A 23,154-nucleotide genomic window follows, 5' to 3' on the forward strand; every position below is an offset into this window, starting at 1 on the left:
TCCATGCCAGCTTAAGTAGATGTCAGTTAGGAGATTTTGAGGATCTAGTGAGTCCACTCAATATGTGCATAAGAGCAAAACTCATATGGATCACAGTGCAGCTCAGCTCCTGCTCTGAGCCCCTGGGCTGTGCAGCTGTAATACATGTAGAGAGGACATATCTGACAAAGATCATCACTTAGAAGACATGAAGAAGTGCTCATTTGCTTGATCAGTCGAGCAGGAGAAGAAAAATCATCAGATGTAAGTAATACAATGGAAGAGCTCTAAAATGCAGATGACAATAAGAATGCTGTGGGTACTTTGTCACTCCTCACTTGGAAGGAGTTATGTGGTGTCCCAGTCCAAAGTTGATTGGGTTTATAATCACGTGGCCTTTCTTACTTTCTGTTGGCCCAGTCTTCAAGATACATTCTTCCTAGACTGGAGATAGAGCTAAGAAAAGCAACTAAAAATGGAGCTGACAGTGCCTTACCCCTATACCCACCCAACTTGTATTTTATACCATCTCCCAGCTGGCCCAAATTTCAGAGCCTTTTAACAACAAGAGCTCAAAGCAGACGTTGACGCAGTATCTGTTTTACAACTCCCAGCTCTACGTATAAATAAACCTCTTACTTTAAAGAGAGACCTTTGGTTTAACTGCTGCTCAAAGTGAGACTGCTGAAGCACAGTTGCAGGCACTCACAGCACCAGCTGGGCAAAGGGGAGTCCCACCCCACCTGAGTGTTTTGAAAGGTCTCATGTACTTCGAGTACGAGCATGGCATGCTGGCCCATTTTTGTCACTGATACACTGCGTACAAATAATTAATAGTACTAATAATAGTAATGCCTAGAAGGGAAGCAATTAATCACTGTGTGAAGAGTGGCAATTCTTCTTGTAAACCTGCAAGCTGCCCTCAAGGCAGGGGCACAAGTGGGTGGCTGTCACTGCAATCCAGCACTGCAGGAACAGCCTGGGTGCACAGTTCAGGTGGCTAAAATAACTGCACTGTGCTGGGATGCCTGCACTCACATCCAGGCTTTGCCACTGACGTGCTTTGCAGCCCTGAGTAAGTTGTTCCCCTTCCTTTTCTCTCTCTATAAAATGGGACAGAAGGTATTTTTTAGAGTGCTTTGATGCTGTGAGATAAGGAAACTCTGCCTAACAGCTAAGCTTGCAGTTTTCCAGCTCCTATGATTTTGGTTATAAGAGCAGTGGTTCGGGAGGCTTTTGCCACAGGTTCTGCTTTCAGCATTTTTCCTTCAAATGAAACTGGAAAACATGCACTGAAAGTTGTAGCAACACCACCACCAAAGCTGTCCCCATGCAACACAGTGCAGGATAATTTGCTGCTAGGTGTCACCGTAGTGAAGGCGATAAAGAGAGCATCCCTGCAGGCTGTCTGAAATGTGAAGCCTCCAGTACTTCACAGTTGGCCTTCACACGTGTGTGTCTTCATGGCACCCCAAGTGCTACTCCAGTATTAATTATAGAATCACTCAGGCTGGAAAAGACCTTAAAGATCATCGAGTCCAAGCACAACCTAACCATGCTACCCTAACTAACAGACTAAATCACGTCCCTGAGCACCACATCCAAACAGTTGTTGAACACATCCAAGGATGGCGACTCAACCACCTCTCTGGGGAGCCTCTTCCAGTGCTTAACAACCCTTTCTGTAAGGAAGTTTTTCCTGATATAAATTAGTAAGTACCAAGTTTTAAAAAGTTTTAAAGTTTCCTTGGTTGTTGTTCTTAAGATTTTTTCTGATGTGATAATTTGTGGCGTGCTCTTAAAGTCCGTTGGTGTAACTTTAACTGGGTTGTGTTTTTAGTGCTGTGTTTAGTTAATATGAATTTTAAAATGCTTTTGCTAAGAATATTTTAGCTAGTTAAGAGCAGAATGTCTCTTTGTATTTTACTGAAAGTAGTCCTTAAAAGTTGAAATAAAAGAAAGCTCCCTTTAAATTACTGAGAAAAAAATTAGCTGAGAAGAGCTCCTGTGTGATTTAAATATTCTTTCACTATAATATAAAAGTTATTAAAAAAAAAAAAAAAGTTTTACTTGAAAAATTCATGAAGCCCCTGAGGATTTTCTTTTTCTCTGAAGAGAAGAAGTCTGGTACTGTAGAGATTGCAGAGATGGTGGTAGTGCATGTCAGCCTTGCGTGTGTTTGCACACTTGGAGCACACGGCTGCAGGCGTGGAGCAGCCATTCCTTAGAAAGTAACCTGGCTCCTCCTGTCTGCACAGTCACTATTGAGATTCTTTGTAATGTCAGGGGGTGGTGAGGCACTGGAGCAGGTTGCCCAAGGAGGCTGTGGATGCCCCATCCCTGCAGGCATTCAAGGCCAGGCTGGATGTGGCTCTGGGCAGCCTGGGCTGCTGGTTGGTGACCTGCACACAGCAGGGGGTTGGAACTGGATGAGCGTTGTGCTCCTTTGCAACCCAGGCCATTCTATGATTCCATGATCTCATCCCCATCAGTGTGTGCTGTAGGTGAGTCTATCTGTGCATTCTTCTGTCAATATATATCCTAACAGTCTTTTATTACAGACAGGAATGGTTATTGTTTCTGTAATTATACCTCTATATTTCATACTTCAGTGCAGTGAATGGTGTGATGCTTTTTGCTCTTCCATGAAAACAGACTGTAATTTGGATGAGTTACGGGCATTAGAAAGCTTTTTGTGTTGTGCATGTTCTCACTACATCACTGCAAAACAGTGTCTCAAATGTTAACCTTCTTCTAGGGAATGAAAATATCCATAAGAACCACAACAAAATGCCTAGGAGGAATTTGAGGACTTGCCTACTTTTAAATAAATCTGTACTTTTAAAAATTTTAATTTTTTTTTTAATTTATATTTAATTTAAATTTAAATGCTTAAAAAAAAAAAAAAGGTAAAATAAATCCTTGATGCTATTTGTAAACATGCAGACTGCCCTAGGAGCTTGGGTAGGGAGAGTGGTCTTTCCACCCTTCCTCATGCGGTGCTGGTCTCCATGCCGCCATGCATACCATGGCTGTGCTGAATTAGAAGCTCATTTTCATGTAAGCCTCATACAGAGGAACTCAGGAGTTCGTGTCCCTGTGAAATAGGAGATACACCACAGGGCAGGGAAATTGGTGTTACTGGTCCTGGAGCAGCTCTGCGGTCCGTTGTAAACGCAGGCAGTTCTGATTGTTCTGACCTTCTGCCCACACCTTTTCTCTCAGCTGAGGTTTACTGGATTAGGGAATCATCTTTAACCAAAGTGAGACTGCTGGGACTATGAAAATTAAAATGAGGCTTTTTGTAAAGAGCGTTTTATTGATCTAAGCTGCTAATTTTCCTTAGGTTTGTGCTTGAGCCCCTCCTGCCAAAGAAGATGCATTCCAGATCTCAAGATAAATTGGACAAGGATGACCTAGATAAAGACAAGAAAGAAAAGAAGAAGGAGAAAAGAAACAGCAAGCATCAGGAAATATTTGATAAAGAATTTAAGTCTACTGATATTTCTCTGCAGCAGTCTGAAGCAGTGATCCTCTCAGAAACGGTAACTTGAACACATAATGCTTTGCCCAGTACTGAGCAGTGTTCTTTCTTGTTTTAAGTTAAAATGCTGATATTTGCAATCTAGTTTTAATTTAGTTTTAATGTTTAAACAAAAAATAACTCTAATGGAGTGTGCTGTGTGGTTAATGTATTTGATAATGAATCAAGCATACAGACTTTATTTACAGAGTAAAAAAAAAATCATGGTATCCTTTATGAAAATCTTCCCAAAAGCTACATATGATCATTTGGTTAAAGGAAAGGAGGTGTGTCTGAAGTAAAATAATGCTACCATCTTAGCAGCCTTTTGAATTTATGTTTCCCAGCAGATTGTGATGGGTTTTCTCATATTTCAGCCAACCACTGCAAGGTGGTTTTTGGTGGAAATGTTACAAGGTCATTTCGTGCATGGAATTTCGTGCTCTTGAAAGGCTGTTTTGAGCAGAAAATCGTAAGCAGTTCCACTGGTAGCTGTGTAAAGTATATTAACTACAGGACATATCTCTTTTAAGCCCTCTCTTCTTGGCATATGTTTAATTCACTGAAACTGTCCTGAAGGCTTAGGTAACTTTAGAAGTTTCAGTTCTGAAATGGAAAGCAAGTCTGCTCTAAGCTGGAGCGGAGGTTTCATGAACTACCCGTAACCTCCGGATCTCTGCCTGGACACCTCTTTGGAGGCCAGTAGTTTAAAACGTGCCCTCGAGAAGTGAACGTTACGCTCTTTTAAAGACTTGCACATGGATTGTAGAGCCAACTTCTGATTCCTCAGAGTCTTTCGTTGGGAGGCTCTGTTATTTACACTGGACTTTGGGAACGCTTTCTCGCTGCCCATGAATACTGGATCCTCTGAGTCTGTCTGCTTGGTTTTTGTAGCTCAGTGTTGCTTATAAACTCAGTCAGCTCCTGTATTTTCTGGGTTTATTCCTTCTTTTTCATCCAGAGATGATCTCATCTCTCAGATACATTTCTTGACATCGTAGAAGATTACAGTCTGATTCTGTTTGATGTGGCCATAGGCCCTCTACTAGCTTAGCAGAACTTCATAAAAACCCTTGGAATCCCATAGGCTTTCCACCCAAGCCTCCTTGAAGTCAGTGACAATTTTCCCATTGACTTCTGTAAATTCTGCATCGGTCCTTTTGTTTAAATGGGTATTGCTGCTAGCATTGCCAGCCAGATGAGTATTGTTTTCAGAGAGCAAATAAATTTTGCATCAGTTTCCATAAGTCTTTTTGACACAATGAGTTCTACTCTGGAGATATTAGGCACATTGGATGTAAGCATATTTTGACTAAACCTGGACATTAGCGGGTAATCAGCTCTTTACAAGGGTAGATAATGGCAGGACAAGGGGAAATGGTTTTAAGTTGAAGGAGGGAAGATTTAGGTTGATATCAGGAGGAGGTTCTTTCCTATGAGAGTGTTGAGGTGCTGGAACAGCTGCCCAGAGAGCCTGTGGATGCCCCATCCATCCCTGGAGGTGTTCAAGGCCAGGTTGGATGGGGCCCTGGGCAGCCTGGGCTGCTATGAAATGTGGAGGTTGCTGGCCCTGCCTGCGGCAGGGGGGTTGGAGCTTGATGATCCTTGAGGTCCCTTCCAACCCAAGCCATTCTGTGATTGCAGCAGCAGAGCACTTGCTCCCCCCAGATCCCTGAACAGACATGCAGAGATTGTGGGAGAAGATCTCAAGCCACAACAGAAGAAAGTTTAATTTTGAAACAGCTCAGTTGGATGTGCACAGATCCAAGAGACCAGATGGGAGGCATCCAAGGATGGTGAAAAAGCCTGCTGATGTCACTGCAAGATCACTGTCATCTCTGAAAAAATCTCAGACCCGTGCCACAGAGCATCCCTCTTGGAAGCCATTTCCAAGCACATGAAAGACAAGAAGGTGGCTGGAAGTAACCAGCCTCTGTTCACCAAGGGCACATTCATTTACTTAGGATCATAGAATATCCTGAGTTGGAAGGATCTTACAAGGCTCACTGAGCAAGACTTCTTGCTTCACACAGACACTTGTCCTCTTACATCTTCTAACTACTGCCACTCACTGCCAGTTTCAGTGAATGAAGCTTATCCTTCCAACCTCTTAGAATACATATTCCTGTATGCATCCATACTCATTTTAACTCTTCATTGGCCACGTTGCAAATGTTACAAGGACCTTTGTAATCACTAAACTTCAGCATCATGAAAGGAAAGGAATGCAGTGTTCCTGGTCCAGTGTCTGTTGGAGGCAGAGAAGATCTTAAAAACTGGGAAGGGGAGCATGGTAGCCCTTCTAGGCACGCTCCAGTTTGTCATCTGAGGGAAAAAAATGGGCAAAGTCCAATATGAGTTTTCCTCTCCTTCTCTAGTCAAGAGTTTTCAGTGCATGACTGTATGTAGTTTTCCCCTGGTTATAAAGATGAAGGGAAATTAGATGCCATAATTAGTTACTCACGGTTACTTTGAGTTTCTTGCAATCCACAGACCACTAATGTGAACCAGAGTTCATATTACTCTTTAAGTATCTGCAGATGAGAAGAGTTCCAAAATGACCACATCAAATTTTCATGGGTGTCAATGAGGCTCATTTTCTCTAGAGTGGGAGACAGAAGAAACTCTCTTTTGAGATTAGGTTACAGTGATTGGACAATTCCCATTGCTGTCTTCAGGAATTTTTGAAAGGTAATGTTAAGTAGCTTAAAGATAAAATTTGTCTGCTGTTAAAATTGCACTCAGGAGAGAGATGTCCCCTATTGATAATATAGGGGGGAAATCATTACCTTTTATGTGTAAGACCTCAAATTTCCCATTGTTGTACTTCAGTGAGCTGTGCCTTGTGCTCCCTTGCACTTGGGGAGAAGAATTCCAGCCAGCTGGATTTCTCAGCGCCAGCTCACACAAAACCCTTATTTCTCCTGCAGCAGAGGAGGAGGCTCAGCAGTCACCCCATGTGCTGAGTTCAGCAGGGCTCTTCCCACGTGTCACCCAGCATTGCCATCATCAAGTGGTGGGTGATGTAAGATAGCTCGGGGTGATGCTGAAGGATGCATATCCACCTGGAAAACTGCATTCAGTACTGACACAGCTGAAGCAGAATAAATGAGAACCTGTCGTGGATTTGGATGTGGAATTCATCAAAACAATCAGCTGCTTTCTTCAGCATGGAGCTGTCTGATGCCATGAGTATTCTTATCACTACGGTGGACCTTCTTATGTAGGAACTATTTTTTTTTGCAGTTAAATGAATCTTCAAGGAAGAGCATAAGAAGATTATACAACTGTGCAGAATTGCCTCATCGAGCTCGTACTTAAAAAAGCAGCATTTGGAGCCGTTTTGTCTAGTCATGTGGCTTAAATACTTTTTTTCAAATTCTCTGTACTTGGAATGAATTTTTTGACTGATCAAAACCCAAACCCTAATTACAGAGATCTTGTAGTACTCTGATCTTATCAGAAGATAAATTAAACGCCTTTGGTATGTGAAGATCATCAGTACTGTCTTTATAGTTTTCTAGAGATTTATATCTTCTTTTAAGTATCACATGAACTTCTTTAACATAAATTCTCTTTGTTAGTTCTTTGATTCTGCGGGCTGATAGCAAATATAACACTGAAGTCGGGTATTTAACAGACCACTTGAAAGCTTATGTTTGTAATCAGAATAATGGCCTATACCTTTATTGATTTAGTGACATCTAACATTGCTCACCATTGATCTTGCTTTTGTTAGACTGAAGGAAAAAAAAAAGAAAAGAAAGAAATAGCAACGGGTTCATTAGGGATTAGTTGTCTCCAATGAGTTCCTATTCCCTAGCGGAACTGTGAACCTTGGAGAGCCAAGCTGGTCAGTCACATACAAGTTAAAATTTATTTTAGAGAAGTATCATAGAAACACAGAATGGCTTGGATTGGAAGGATAATGAAGCTCCAACCTCTCACCACAGGCAGGGCCACCAACCTCCACATTTCATAGCAGCCCAGGCTGCCCAGGGCCCCATCCAACCTGGCCTTGAACACCTCCAGGGATGGACGGGGAATCCACAGCCTCTCTGGGCAGCTGTTGCAGCACCTCACCATAGACATAAAGCAAGTTAACCTGTAAACTTGATTTTGTGTTTTGCTGTATTTTATTTTATCTTTCTTGATTCTTGTATTGCAGGTTTCCTGTGTAGCTAGTACATTTTTCTTAGTTGCTTTTCTATAATTTTATACTTCTGAGAAAGCAATTACCATGCTTATTCATTCTGCTAAAAATACTCTTGAAAAGATCTTGAAAGAAACTTTTGGATTCTTTGGGAGTTGAATTTTAGTATCAGGAAACTTCTGAAAGGTCAATCTGAGGTCTTCATGATGAAAGTTGCATGTTTCTGCTCACTTCTCTCAGAAGGGTTCTAGTGACAGCCTTTTGTGCTAGCCCTTCTAGGGTTTGTTTTCTGAAAACAGAAAGAATTACTGCAGTGTTCTTCTCCTTCACTGTTGTCATGGGTGGAATGATAAAATCATTCAAAAAGAAAGAGTTTCTGCCTGCAGTTTCCATTTTGCCTTAATGCTGCACCGTACTTGGTTGGCCATACTTCCCACCTTAACTTCAAGCTTCTGCTTCATTTTCTGTGGTCTCCTGAAAAGCGTTCCTTTCCTCACTGTGATTACTGAAAATACTGGGCCAGTGGATGGGTAGGAAAGAGTAGAACTCAGGATTAAAAGAAATCACTGTAATAAGAATACGACGTAAGGCTACAAGTATCATTTTAGGGCTTCTGATGGGAAAGTGTAAATGGTTTGTGAAATGAAATAATAGGGATATTCCAGGGAATTTAATATAAGCACAAACCTGCACAATAAAAAGACTGCTTCTGGATGGATGATGTCTTCCTCAGGAGAATCTGTGCATGCAAACTATTAGGGAGAGAGGTTTTAATGGAAAGTAGAGCCATGTGAGGAGAAAGAAGAGATTGTGAATGATCATGTGTGTCAGTATGTAGGCTTACTTACCTGTAACATGTCAAGCAAGTATACTGGGAGTTGGATCTTTACTTCAGAAAGATATACCAGGCTCCAGGAAGGGGCATGCATTGAGCCTCATTGTGATACCTGGGGAGATGGGAAGAGCATTTGGAGCTCTAAAATACTGCATTAAATCAGAAATATTGCATGTTTCCATTGCTGTGTTACTGTGTAGGAAGCAGTGGCCGAATGCAGCTCTTACAGTCTGCTGCTCAGTAACACTATGTGTTCCTTTCTGCCTAACGCTGATGAGCTGTGGTGTTACTGGCAAGTGCGTGCCTGTATGTGTGCTGTGCTGCAGTGAAACTATTGGGGTTTTCATTTTTTGTCCCTCTGCAGATCAGCCCTCTGAGACCACAGAGACCAAAAAGCCAGGTCCTCAACGTCATGTCAAGCGAAAGGCGTTTCTCCGTCTCCCCTTCGCCTTGCAGCTCCCAAGTGACACCACCTCCCATAACTCCACGGACAAAACTCTCTTTCAGCATACAGTCCAGTAAGTCTTTCATTAAATTTTATTTTCCTGGAGTATTTTCTTGCACAATAACTGCCCGTAGGGAATTGCGTTTCCTGAGCATCACATTGAGCATCGCGCCTGGGGCTGAGTTCTTCCAGTTACTCTTTTTGCCATCACCATGGAACGCAGCAGGCAGGAGCAAGGACAGCTTAGCTCTTACCTTCTTGTTCCTTGCATTCGCTGCCAACAAAAGTTATTTAAGCATTTTATGAAAGAAAAATGATTGCACTGAAAATGTTTCTTTTCACTTTCAAATAATAATTAAAAATCACTTGTGTATTTAGTAATTGTCAGAAATCAGTGTTGAAGTCAATTCTATATTGGATTTTTGATATTTTATAGCATAAAATCAGAAAAATAGCCTTCTGATATAATTGTACCTTTAAGGAGCATTTATTTACTATTTAGTGAGTGGAAGCCAAAAGAAATAAAGGTCTTTTCTAATGTTTGGTTTGGGTTTTGTTTGACATTGACGTCTATCACTTAGGTTTTCTGTAAAAGATCATACGTTAGCTTCCACACTCAGGAAACCCTGTGGCAAATCTGAGTGTAATGTAACACGTATTTCTTTCATAGTGTTGTTCTCCAAAAACTGAGTCTCAGAGTTTTCTTTTGCTGGCCTGTGAAAAATGAATTATCTTTTTGGTATGCGTACCCAAATCCCAGTGCAGCAGGCTAAAAGTTAGCAAAGAGGAGAATAGATGAAAAGAAGAAAAAGATTCTTACTCGATGAAGATTATTTTGTCTTACTTGCTTTTCTGACACTTAAATCCTTTTCTCTTAAGTAAGAAATTTGGAAAGTTCTTGTTGCCAATTGCAGATGGATGTCCTGTGAGCAGGAAATGTGTTTGTTCCACACACCTATAGCAACAGAACTGCCCTCTAAATGGCACCTGGCTTTGCTTAAATGATTTGAAACTGTTGGTCACAAAGATATTGTGAAAGAGGAATAAGCAAATGGAAATCCATGCAACCTTTGCTTAGCCAAACACCCCAAGCAGCCGTTTGCATAGTTCTCCTTTCTTTCTATCATTGATAGCTGAAAACTATAAAACTATTGGCAAACTAAAAACTGAAAATGCAGTTTTAATTGAAAACAATTAAAGTACATACATTCCTGCAAAAAAAAAAAAAAAATTCTTGGGATGAGATCATTTCTTTTTATACATAATTTATTAAAGCTAACTTAATCTCTTTCTTTAAAACAGTATCTGAAACTTTTGTGTGCGTTTGAGAATGTTTGCATCTATTTACTTGAGTTTTAGATGCATTACATAAAATAAGTTTAGTTACTGCTAAGTACATGAGACTTGTCCATAGCTGCCTGAGGAGTTACAGCGATGAAATTCTGTGGAATTCCCAGGATAAAAAAGTTACTTGGGTGCACAAATTGGCTAAAAGCAGTTAATGGGTTGCTAAGTAATATTGCTTGCTTGTTAGCAGGCAGTTTAGGAGAATGGAGTGTAAAATTTGGTCATTAGGTTAAGATGAAAAGAAGTCATGCAGCTGATCTCCTGCCAGCTCAAAGAGATTCTCAGTGGCAATTGTCCAGTAAAGAATAAATATTCAGACCGTAGCAGTCTGATGAAACACCTTGAATGATGAGAGCAAAACAGAAAGGATGGGTAAGAAGTTGTAGAAGGAGAATTAACGGGTTTTGAGCAAAGAGACCTCTTAAAGCTTAACAGTGAAAATCAGTGATGTTTGTGTTCAGTGCTTTTTTTCTGCAGTAGGCTAGGTGACTGCTGGATTTCATTAAACTGTGTGAGAAGTTAGCTCCTCACACTATTTTTATTTTCATAGGATAGTAGAATCGTAGAATGGCTTGGGTTGGAAGGGACACCAAGGATCATCAAGTTCCAAGTCCCCTGCCACAGGCAGGGCCGCCAGCTCTAGATCTGGCACTAGACCGGTTTGCCCAGGGCTTCATCCAACCTGGCCTTGAACACCTCCAGAGATGGGACATACACAGCCTCTCTGGACAGCTGTTCCAGCACCTCACCACTCTCATAGTAAAGAATTTCCCCCTGATATCCAATCTAAACTCTCCTTGAGCTTAAAACCATCTCCCCTTGTCTTATCACTACCTACCCAAGTAAAAAGTGTTATTTCCTCTGCAGCTTATGAAAGCATTGCTCACTAGTCTTTCCATGGGTCTTCCAAATGGAAAAGATCTGGAAGAGTATTTCGCCCTGTGAAGGAAAGGGCTGATCGAGCACCTAACAAAATTAGTCTTACATCCTCTTGGTAGCACCCATTAGTCTTCATGCATTGCTAGAGATGAAGTTAGCAGACACCGTAGCATCGCGTGAGATTTCAAGACAAAGTATTCAGAGCAGTTAAATCTGGCTACTAACAGAATGGAAGAGTGGATTTCTGATGTATGTCTGTGGGTAACAGCATGTGGTTATGGTGATGTTCAGTCTCCTCCCAGGGAGACTAGAAACATGACTTGTTTACAGTACATGCCCAAGGAAAGATTCCGTCTGTGAACCAGAATCTGAGGTTCTGGTAAAGTTACAACTCTAAAGAAAATGCCATTTTTGAAACATCTCCCAGTGCTATCCTAAAAGGCACGGGGGGAAAAAAGCACAAAGAAGTATGTGTGTACGTATGTACATACATGTGGGGCTGTAGATGAGACATAGCACAGTCGAGGAGCCTTTTTTTCTGTGAGGTGTATGTCTGTGTATGTCTGTATGTCCTTAAAAGGCTGTGATCTGACACACAGCGTGGCTGGGAAGTGCATGCAAAGTGATTGGGAAAGTTCATTGGCAGCATCAACATGTCAATAGAAATAGGCTGTGTTGTCATGCAGTTCTGTTCTGGTGATGTGAGCTAGTCAAAGTAGAGTCTGGTGGATGTGTATAAAAGGAAGTATTATTAATACTGGAATGGCTGAGGAGTGGAGAAATCAGCTGTGTAGGAAAAGAAGGATGAGAAACAGAAGCAGTGGAAAAAGAGATGAGAAATGTAGGATGAACACCACTGTTCAGCCTGATGTAGGAGAAACCTCTGAAAGTTTGAAGTCCCAGGATGGAAAATATTCTTATTCCTGATGTGGTGAAAGTCTGAGTGAAAGGAAGGGTGAAAATTACAGTTTTCAGTGACAAATCAATACAGCCTTACTGTTAAATTGTCTTGGTGAGAAGCCGTGTTAGAGAATAATAAAAGGGCACTTCTTACAAGGTATCGATAGAAATCTTGCGATAAAAATATCTGAATACCACCGTCCTCCAGTGGTTTTACAAATCATTCCAGTAAAATAAGAATAGTATTTTCTTCATCCCTCAAATGAAAACGCTCGCCCTAATTGACCAAAAAATAAATAAAGTTTCTTATCTCTCTGAGCTCGCAGTGGGTTTTGCCTGCGTTCAAATGACTGAATTACCCTGGAACACACCGTGGGTGGATTTCTACACAGGAACATATGTATCACTCAGGCTTCAATAAACTTTATCATCCCTCAGGCTGTTCCCCTTTACAGCAGCACGTACCTGCTAGGATTTATCTGCTAAGAAAAGGGAATTTTCTACCCAGCAAACAGTACTAATAAATGCTCTGTGCCTTTTCTTGCGTGCGTTTATTTACTCAGCAACTAATGACTGCTCATTTATTATAGTTACCTGGAGTTTGAATTTTTTTGAGAGAGATGTAGTTAATTACAGGCTTTCATTTGTGCATTTTGTTAACAAGAAGCTTTTATTTTACTGTTGGAAAGTAAATAAAGCTTAGCTCAATTATTCTTTCACTGCGCTTACCAAACTTCTGTTGTTAATTCAAATAAAATGTGTAAGTGCAGAGCTTACAGCTGAGAAAGTTATATTTGCCAAGTTACGTATATTTTGGTGTGACATCTGAATGGAAATGTGTTGTCATTTTTTGTTAAAAAGAGGGAATTGTTTAAGTATTTTGAGTGTACCCTAAAAATTAGCCCAACCTGACTCCACACTGCATACATCCCCCTCATAGGGCACTTGGTTCACTTGTTCTTTTTACATTTGAAATCCCTCATTTCACGAACTGAAGATAATTGTAGAGGCAACAAAGAGCAGAGGAAGATGTTGCCTGTGCAGCATTATCACAGAATCACAGAATGGCCAGGGTTGGAAGGGACCTCAAGGATCATGAATCTCCAACCTCCCTGCCACATGCAGGGCCACCAACCTCCACATTTAATACTGGACCAGGATGCCCAGGGCTCCATCCAAGAGTCCATAGAGTTGGAAGAGACCTTGAAAGGCCACCTAGTCCAACTCCCTGCAATGAACAGGGACACCAGAGCTAAATCAGACTGCCCAGGGCCTGATTCAGCCTTGCCTTGAGAGTCTCCAGGGACAGGACATCCAAAACATCATTTTCCTTTTATCAGTGCTATAAGAATAGGCGTAGTTGGGATCTTTGGAGTCTGCACAGTTATTGAGAAGTTAACCAAATGGTGATTTTTGCAGATTTGGAGCTGAATGGCATGTCTGGTGCTGACCTGGCCGACATCCCTCCTCCTCTGCCTCTCAAAGGAAGCATGGCCGACTATGGGAATCTCATGGAAAGTCAAGACTTGATCAGTCCGACAACATCCCCCCCTGCTCATCAGAGGGTGAGTCAGAGACAATGATTTTCTGCCATTCTCTTTCTTTTTCTTTCTTCTTTCTCATTCTTCTTTCTTTTATCAGCTCACAAAGTGTAACTCCGTGAATAGACGTCAACAGTTCCTGCAGCTGCAAACAGCTGGAGTAGGAAGGAGCAGTGTTGCTCATTGGGGCTGATTTGAAGCAAGGTTGGGTGCATTCTGCTAGAGAAGATTCAGCAAAATGTCCTTAGATATGTTGGTAAGGGAGCTTAAACTGACAGGATATAGTCTCAGCAGCATATTAGTTTTTATAGCCTTTCAATCCTGTCTCAGAGATGGAAATAAAATATGTACCTGACGTCTTTCCCTTTTGGAGTTGTGTTTTGTCAGCATTCAATTGCCACTTGTTTCCTAGAGGCAAACATGCACTCTCCCTTTGAGGAAAGAGCTCAGAAACGTTCTGCATCATGAATGTGGTTCTCAGCTTTCTGAACAAAATACGCTTTTTCAACGTAGTTTTCCTGCATCCTGGAAGCTTTTAGAAACAATCCAGTCTCTTTTCTGTGTAACAGAAAGTGTCACAGTGCATCACAGTACACAAGTCTGGCTTTTTCCGTGTTTAAAACTCTGTGTACTAGCAGGAATTTAGTATTTTCAGGCTAAATGGGGAAAAAAACAAGCATAGAAGTGACATCAGGAATGTAAGCAGTGTTATCCCTCTAGTTCTGTCTTCTCTTGCATAATGCCAAGCTCTCCCTCTTGCCCATTTCACTGGCTTCTCTATCAGGGTCCAGCTATTGCTTAATCTGGGTACAGACCTCTAAGTGGAAAATTATGGAATGTACAGCATTTTTGTCTGAGGAATCAATCTTCATGAAGAAACTTAAGAAATTCAGATAAGCTTTCAGATTGGTTAAACTTCCTTTATGAGTTTTGGAGTACACATTTTGAGATATATACGTTTTGTGGGATATACTGGTAGGTTTCAGGTCATGGTGGTAGCTCAGGGTTGTAAACTTAAGTTCAGTTCTCAATCGGAAAGATGATACAGTGAGATGATAAAATACACATTGGAAATAAAATCCCAATGGCTGGGTTCTTTTCCTTTTCTTGCAAGGCTATTTGGAAGGGTTTTTGTGCAGTGAAGAAATGGTAGATATTTGCAGTACTGTTGGCAGATGCCATTCTGTTGTGCTGCTCACACAGAGTTTCGAAGTCTGGAAAATGAATCTAAAGCACATTTGTCACAAAGGCACAGGTAATAGTGCTAGAATTAATTTTAGAAGAAGTTTCTAGGTCTTTTTTACTCTGCACGTTTATTTCATCAAGCTTATAGGGCAGAAACTGTAAAGAACATGAAGAAAACAAGTAGTGCTGGACTTGAAAGACCAGAGGAGTAAATTCTTATAGCTGCTGTGATTAAATCCCACTGGGCAGTTCTCAATGCCTTGTGTTTCATATAACTACGTACTCCATAATGTTATGATTCTCTGCCCAGTAAACTGATGATCTTTAAAACTAGACTCATTTTTATCAGTGAAGAAAAATTAGTAAAAAACAAAACAAACCAAAAAAAAAGTGGTAGATAAGATTATATCAGCAGCATTTGAATTGGATTTCTTTCTTTGCATAAGAAATTATTACGTGGTTTGCCGTAGATGCCTTGCAGTCCATTAGGAGAAACAAAAAAAAAAGCACTTTAGTGAACTGAAACGTGCATTGATAAATGCATCAATACTTGAAACTTCAGGCAAGAGTGTCACTTAATGCCTGAGATTGTAATCTTGGATTATTTGGGGTCTACTCTTAGCTTAGTCTATTTAAGTCTTTTATCCCAGTAATCATCTAATTATAATTATCAGATTGTCCTCTTATTCATTGTTAACTATGATACCCTTATATACATTTTCTTGCACTGTATGATTTGTTCTGCTAAAAATGTTCTTAATAATACATGGGAACATAAAAAAGAAGCCTGCAACTCCTGCAAGGATTATTATTACATCAAGGGATTCCTCTAGGCACTTCTCATTCTTTCGGGTTCATCCATACCCTTGCATATAAATCAACTGCCTACTTAGTATTCACAGCAAAAAGGGAAACTCAAAGAAAATAGACAGAGCAGCTCTTCCATTTGTAATAGCAGCTGTAACACATACTGAGCATCAGCTGGTGGTTTGACAGGACGACCTCCATCAGCCCAGCAGTAGATGGAGGATGTGGTGAGGAGGGTCGCAATGGTGCGTGCAGAGGGAACCCAAACAGGCTGAGTGGGGCTGACAGTGAGAGCACTAAGCACAGTGTGGACAAAGGCTGAGGCTGGAAAACCAGCTGAAACTGTGAGGGCATCAGGCAGTTCGGAAGCAGATGCTTCACCGTTTGTTACCATTTCTTCATTGACGTGAATCTCAGGAGGTTGCCGTCAGCTTTCTGAGAGGTCCCCTCTTTCTTTCCTAAATGCTTCCCTCTTGCTTGATTCCTCAGGGCAGCAGGGGCTGGTGCAGACTGCAGGGCAACTCGAGTCTCACCTGGGAATCCCAATGCTGGTTAAAGGTGGGCCAAGAATTGTACCCAGCGCAGTGGGAGGGCAGCTGCTAGCATTCTCCTTTGGAGAAGTTGGAAAGAGTGAAAGTAACAGACACTGGAACCAAAGCCTTTCCATGATTTAGATTTAGAATTGATCTTAGGAATAAATTCTTGACTATGAGGGTGGTAAGGCACTGGGATGGGCTGTCTATGGAAGCACGGGATTCTCTATCCTCGTCAGAGCTGAAGGTCAGTCTGGATGGAGCTTTGGGTGACTTGCTCTAGTGTGAGACCCATTGCAGAGGTTGAAACTGGGTGATTGTTAAGGTCCCTTCCAACCCAAGCCATTCTCTCATTCTGTGATCACAGAGTCATAGAATGAATCACGGACTCACAGAGTGAGTCCCAACAGCTACATCAGGCTGCCCATCCATCCAGCCTGGCCTTGAGCTCCTGTAGGGATGGGGCACCCACACTTCTCTAGGCAGCCTGTTCCAGGGCCACACTGCCTTCTGAGTAAAGAGTTTCTCCCTAACATTTAACTGAAGTCTCTCCTCTTTTAGTTTAAGGCCATTCTCACTTGTTCTGTCACTGTCAGATTGTGGTAGATAGAAGATGATGCATAGAAGTATATCAGACTATACCCAAGGATACCCAAAAGTTATTTTTCTTACAAGATAATCTTATGCACTCACAAAAGAAGAAAAAGTCCGTTTTGACTTGCCATCTGATGGTTACTTTTGGCTGCTGGAGATGAGGACCATTTTGTGCCCATCCTCCAGTGGGATAGGCTGGAGTGTGATGGGTTAAGCTCTTGCCAAGGCAGGAGTCACTTGGTAATAAGTCTCAAAATCAATGCAGTGGCACTGCTTGTTACAGGATTTTGAGTGAAAAATGTGTTGTTCTGCTGTCTGCCTGGAGGCACGGAGCCTGTGATGTGTCCCTAAGCAGCACCCTTGATTTTGGTTCAGCGGTGGCCACGTCTCTGCCATCAGCATTACCTGGGATCAAGCTGCAGTTTTACGCTGGCCAATAGGCAGTGCGTTGCTTTACAGCTCTCCTAGGGCCCAGGCCTTCACTAAGATATATTGTTTCAGTCTGGATCCTGAACCTAATTCTGGGAGTATTGCTCATAACTCTTGAGGTCTTTCTGTGTAAGGACTAGAATAAATAAACAATGCTTTTCAAAATCATGTTAGCTGGCATGGTCTGCAGTACCAACAGACCCCACACACACAGATGTGGTTTCACAGAGTATGGATTGTGTTCCACGTGCTTTAACACCAGGGGCACAGAGCCCCATGTCCCCAGCAGGGGGGGTCCTGGCAGGGTCCTGCCAAACAAAGCAGCGTGAGGAGCCCACATGGCTGCTTCAGTTCCGTGTAGCCTGCTGTGAGTGATGTGCACCAAGGAAGGGATGCTCAGCAGGTGCCAGGGCCTCTGTCTGCAGAGGGACTCTTGGATGCTTTCAAGGCCAGGCTGGATGTGGCTCTGGGCAGCCTGGTCTGGTGGTTGGCAACCCTGCACACAGCAGGGGGCTGAAACCAGATGAGCACTGTGGTCTTTTTCAACCCAGGCCATTCTATGATTCTGTGAGTTGCTTTCTCCATCACAGGTGGGTTACGGCAGTGATTCAAGGTCAAATGAAACAGCAAAAGATGAAATACGACAGCAGAATGTGAGCAGCCATTTTACGTTGTTACCTGTGGTATTTTCTACAGAAGTTTGCTCTCGGAGTCAAACAGTCAATTAACTTAAACTGTCTATAATTCAGTTTAAATTAGCGGAGTTAATGTTGATTCTCTCTCAGCTAGCACATTATTACTCTTTCTTTTTGAATGGGAGTGTCATTCCTGCAAGAGCTTACACTGTGTTACTTCCCATTGCAGATGTTAAATAAGCACGTTGCTGCTGTCAGGTGGCTCAGCTCCATGCTGTATGCAGCGATGTCAGCTTGAAGGAACTGTTTGGAAATCAGTATTTGAAAGTGTTTGCACAGCCCCCTGTTGCCTATTTACATCTTGTTTGTGCTTATGGCCCGATTAGGTCTTTTATTCCTTCGAAGTAAAAGTGTCTTTGGTTGCTTTTCATAGCTCATCAATAGTGATGGCCATTTGATTTCAAAGCAAAAGTGTTAGGCAGGAGGCAACTTCTCTCACAGCACTGCAAGGACTGTCCGTGAGACTCAAATCTTCTTTATTGGTTTTATAACAATATTTTCTGATTGAAAAGAAAAAAAAAAGACACATTCGTATATCTTACATTGCTTTCTCACAGTACAATATATATATACATATTTTCATCTTCCTTAATTGATTCTTACAGCATTCAGGACATGTAGTGTAATGCTCTCAGTTTCTGTTGGAGAATGGAGACAAATGTTTTTAAGCCCAATCTTTCCCTGTAACTGGAAGAAAAAGCAAGCAAATGGGAGCGATTCAGCATTGGGAACAGCTTGTTTCTGTGTTGCAGATGTGCCTTTTACATAAGGTTTCTGTTTCCCCTGAGGTACACGTGAGCTAAGGAGTCTGACCGAAATAGGTTTGAACGTGAGCTAGCAGTCTCTGTCAGAAAGTAAAGGCATGTTTTAGGAAGGGGAGGGTTCACAATTAACAACTGAAGTATGAATGTGAACTCTGCACAGCAGTTCTTAATTAAATGTGAAATCAAGGGAAACTTCATTTTGTATCTCAAGGTTTCTAGGTGGGAATGTGGCACAATGAACTTCACGAGGCAAATAATGGCTTTCTGAGTTCTGCATTCATGGTAGAGGGAAAATGTGCTGATATTTATGGCTGCAGTGGGTAAAAGAAAGCATCTATTGGCACTTGGAGTGTACCAATTCCACCCTGGCAAGTTTTGTCGTGCTAATTTCTCAAAACGTTGCCCTGATGAGCATTAAATGTCCTACTTAATATATTCCTTGGTAGCTTATAATATAAATGAACATGTGCTAAATTTATCCTACTTTCTAATGGAAATTGTAAATTCAATTATAATAATTATCTACCTATCTCTGTTATTTCTTTCTGCCTAATTTGCTTGCAGAATCTGAGCTTTTGTAGACTTTGTGCTTGTTATTTATAGCATATATATTTAGCTTACTCTCATTGTATTTGCTTTGTATATATTCTTCAGAAGCAAGTTTTCAGGGATAATTTGATTGTTCTGTGATCAATAAGAAGAACTCATTTGTTTGAGAAATGCCTGTGATCTAATTGAATTGAGAATTATTGCCAATATACTCTTAGTTAAATTCAAAATGGATTTTCACAAATGATGCTATCAGCAAAGTTAGTTCTTTCTGGTGATAAATAAGGAAGTAAAAAAGAGGGCTGAGGATATTTTTATGTTTTGTAATATATTTTAGAGGGGCATCTGGTTTATTTGGTTCTGAAATTACTGTCTTCTCTGCAGGGAGCTCTTGCATGTTGCATGCTGATGTTTCGCAGACCATCAGTATTGTCATGCAGCTTGCCCACAACCAGTGCCTGGATACACGGTTCCAACAGAGCACTTCTTTAAGGCCTTTGAGATGCACAGATCTCAGTTACATGTGTGAGGTTAAATAGCATAAGCAGTCAGACTCAAAAAGGGTGTCTCAGCTGGAATTCAGAAGCTAACTTAACCTACCAGAGTAAGAAGAATATTTGGCCAGGTAGAGGAAATATTTCGTGGTCTCACCATGGTGAAACCAGCAGCAGAATTATGCCTTCAAGGAAAAGAAAGAAAAAAAGTTCAGTATTTCTTTTACTGAAATAATTGAAATAATGCTCTTATTTGGTTTGATCTTCACGTTAGTCTGTTTACTTGCTTTTCTATCTCAGAGAGCTCTGTGCCCACTCCTCACTGCAAGGCAGAAGTAAATTGTGTATGTCTTTGAGTCTGCTCGTCAAAACCCTCACTCAGCAGGGCTTTCCTGCCCTGCACAGGGCCCTTTGGAGGCTCAACTCTGCTTTTAATAATCTGGTTGTTTCTTCAAAAGAGAGAGTGTAAACTTCAACTGGGCTGTGAATACAAAAGTCTTTGTGGCCAAATAGATTAATTCCTGTCTTTGTTGATGAGTGGGAAGTTTCCCTTGATCGGCAGGGAGGCAAAGCCCAAAGCAAGCAGTCTCTTTGGATGTTTTTATCCTTTGGGACAGCAAATGCAACGTTTCAGGTAGCAGGTGACATGCAGAGAGCTCCTTGCTCTTGGTCATGATCCTGTAGCAGATGGAAACAGATTGCTCTCCATGCTGATAAGCAAGCATTTTCTATCCAGGGATGAAGGTGAGAGTGTGCACCTTGTTGCGTTGGCTGTGCCATCGCCGTAGAGGTCCCAGAAATGGAGAAAAAGATGGTCTGCACACTGTTGTGTTGTGTGCCTGCACCCTGATGTGCTCCATTCTGCTCTTTTGGGTGGTGGCGACGTGGAAGGAAAGAGTTTGGGCACAATTGCCCTGCAGCAGTTTGTGATCCCTGTTTGCCTGCGAGAAAATACTGCAAAACATTTCCTTTCAATTAGGACAGAAAAAAATATTCCAACAAAAGTGCAGTCGTCTTGGCTGCCAGTATGCAAGCTTCTCTTTCTATTTAACCTATGCCTATCTGGCAGTGGCTCTAGATTTGTAACTTCATGCTTCTTATAAGATGACTTCGAAGAGGGCATTCTTTTACCTTGAAGATACTCCTTTCCATCCACTCTTGCACTTTTGTGACAACTCACAGTCAGTGCATGGCAGGGGCATTGTGAGACTCTCTGTATTTATTCTGCCTCACTACAGAGAAAAGAGAGATGTCCTGGTATCACCCAGAACCAGTCTGCTTTTGGGATAGCAGCTGTGGGTATCTTCTGAAGGAATTGAGTCAACTCTTTATAAGGGTAGATAATGGCAGGGCAAGGGGAAATGGTTTTAAGTTGAAGGAGGGAAGATTTAGGTTGGATATCAGGAGGAAGTTCTTTCCTATAAGAGTGGTGAGGTGCTGGAACAGCTGCCCAGAGAGGCTGTGGATGCCCCGTCCATCCCTGGAGGTGTTCAAAGCCAGGTTGGATGGGGCCCTGGGTCTAGTATTAGATATGGAGGTTGATGACCCTGCCTGCAGCAGGGGTTGGAGCTTGATGATCCTTGAGGTCCCTTCCAACCCCAGCCATTCTATGATCCTATGAACAAGTCTGTTTCTTATGCACTTTGATATGTTTTATCCGTTGCTGGTATTCCAGTTTCTTACAGTGAGTTGGATATCGCCAACTATTTTGCCCATTAAATGAAGTTGAAATAGGTGTGTGAAAGTCTGTGAGCAAATTGCAGTGTTCTCAAGCTGCTTCTGAAACAGATTTTTTCTTGTCATGTATATAACAGAACTTTATGAAAACAGTCTCAGTTTCCATAAAGATTTCTTTTATTATTTGGCTAGCCGGCGAGTCATACTGAGGGTGTTCTTGTTCTGTTGTATAATGTATGAAGTGATTTTAAATACTGAACAGTCTGGTTTTCTATTTTGAACATTTAAAATATGATGCTATAATAGCAAACTGCAAATTCCTTATCAGTTTAAGTGAGATGTTTTTAAGAATGATTTGGGTTCTAAGTGTGCAAAATACAAAAATAATGGAGAAATCATTAAGCTGTTTGTTCGCCATAACTTTCAAGTTCTGTGGTGCATGGGGGTCGAGGACAATCAACACAGACCAAGAAATCAATATTCTATCATGATATTAAGTGGGGATTTATAAACTTGTGCAATGCTTTCAAGAGATTTTTCCTGAAGTACCGAGCTAATTAATCATGAACCTTTGAGAGATTTTTCATTGTCAAAAGTACAAGGTAGATTTTAAGCTAATGGCCAAACACATTCAGTATTCATAGCAGCCAAGTTCTGAGAAGTTTTCACAAATCACAGGGTTATGGATTTTATATATGTTAATATATGAACAGTTGTACAGCTCAGTTTTATATGAACCAAGGCATGTCTCCGAAATGCACTGGTTGATAACGTGGTCTGTTCGAAATCGGTTTCTTCCAGCACCTGCCTCCTCCGCTGCCCAGCAAGACCCCCCCACCTCCACCTCCAAAGACAACTCGGAAGCAAACATCTGTCGACTCGGGGATTGTCCAGTGAAGAAAGAAGCCTTCTTTTCCAAAGATAAAGCTGTAACAATTCACTTCCCTAAGTATTTTAAAGTATATAATGTTTACCTCGTTCAGGCACGCAGTATCTAACGTTTAGTGCAATGACTCTAACTCGGTAAGAATCTGCTTCTGGCAGTGTTTTGGAAGCACCACTACATTAACCCCCTTTCTGGGGATATTTCCTCCCATAACTTGAAAGGAATCTGCATTTCTACTTGAGCCCGGGAGGCATTCACCAACTGACAGCACCCTCTTCCTCAACCTCCCTCGTTCTTATTCCACGTAACTTCAGGCACGCAGGTAGCTGTGGAGATTAAGGTAGGAGCTGAATATTTTGTAACTAAGGCATTTAGGTAGCTGTGGAGTTTTAAATGAACTGAGTATTTTGTACTTAATCTCAGTGTATATAGGAATCAATGGCAATATTCACAGTGAATTTGATGCACGTTGGATTAGGCTTTGTGATAATGAGAAGCTGCAGTAGGATTTCCCCGAATAACAGTTATCTCCAGGCCCTGCAATCAGACACAGCTTATTTGTGTCATATGTCTTCATTTCTGCCATGTCATGAATAAGCTGAGAGCTGATGGCCTTTTTAAAACCAGTCGTTTACATTTTCATTCAGTTGGCTGTTCTTTGCATCATCAGCTGGTAAACCAGGACAGCCTCATAGCCATGGGTGGGCACGAGCATATAGGAAAAGAAACAAAGCACACAGGTAGATTTGTGGTCATTCTAGACCTCAGTACAAGGATGAGGAAAGCTTCTTTTTCATTTGAATGTGTAATATTTCATGTGGATTAGGGTGAACTGGGTGGAATCACTTTGTGCCATCATTCTGTACAGAATGTGTATATACGATGGTTTTTAGAATGTTTAATTTTTATGCTGCCTGCTTTTCATGTGATAATGAATTA

General features: G+C 41.5%; 1 protein-coding gene across 2 annotated transcripts in view; it reads left to right on the top strand.

The window, feature by feature from the left end:
• The window catches only part of DOCK1 (dedicator of cytokinesis 1), a 273,200-nt gene extending 250,345 nt beyond the window's left edge, over positions 1-22,855 (top strand). For both annotated transcript variants that reach the window (XM_042863546.1, XM_042863547.1), the window contains exons 49-52: positions 3,326-3,524; positions 8,855-9,008; positions 13,481-13,626; positions 22,131-22,855. In XM_042863546.1, the coding sequence (XP_042719480.1) occupies positions 3,326-3,524; positions 8,855-9,008; positions 13,481-13,626; positions 22,131-22,226 (595 nt within the window). In that variant the 3' untranslated portion in view covers positions 22,227-22,855. The remainder of the gene's footprint in view (positions 1-3,325; positions 3,525-8,854; positions 9,009-13,480; positions 13,627-22,130) is intronic.
• The last annotated feature ends 299 nt before the right edge of the window (positions 22,856-23,154 follow it).

Source organism: Lagopus leucura, unplaced genomic scaffold (assembly GCF_019238085.1).
Source record: "Lagopus leucura isolate 7727_CA_CO unplaced genomic scaffold, USGS_WTPT01 Super-Scaffold_741, whole genome shotgun sequence".
Taxonomy (NCBI): domain Eukaryota; kingdom Metazoa; phylum Chordata; class Aves; order Galliformes; family Phasianidae; genus Lagopus; species Lagopus leucura.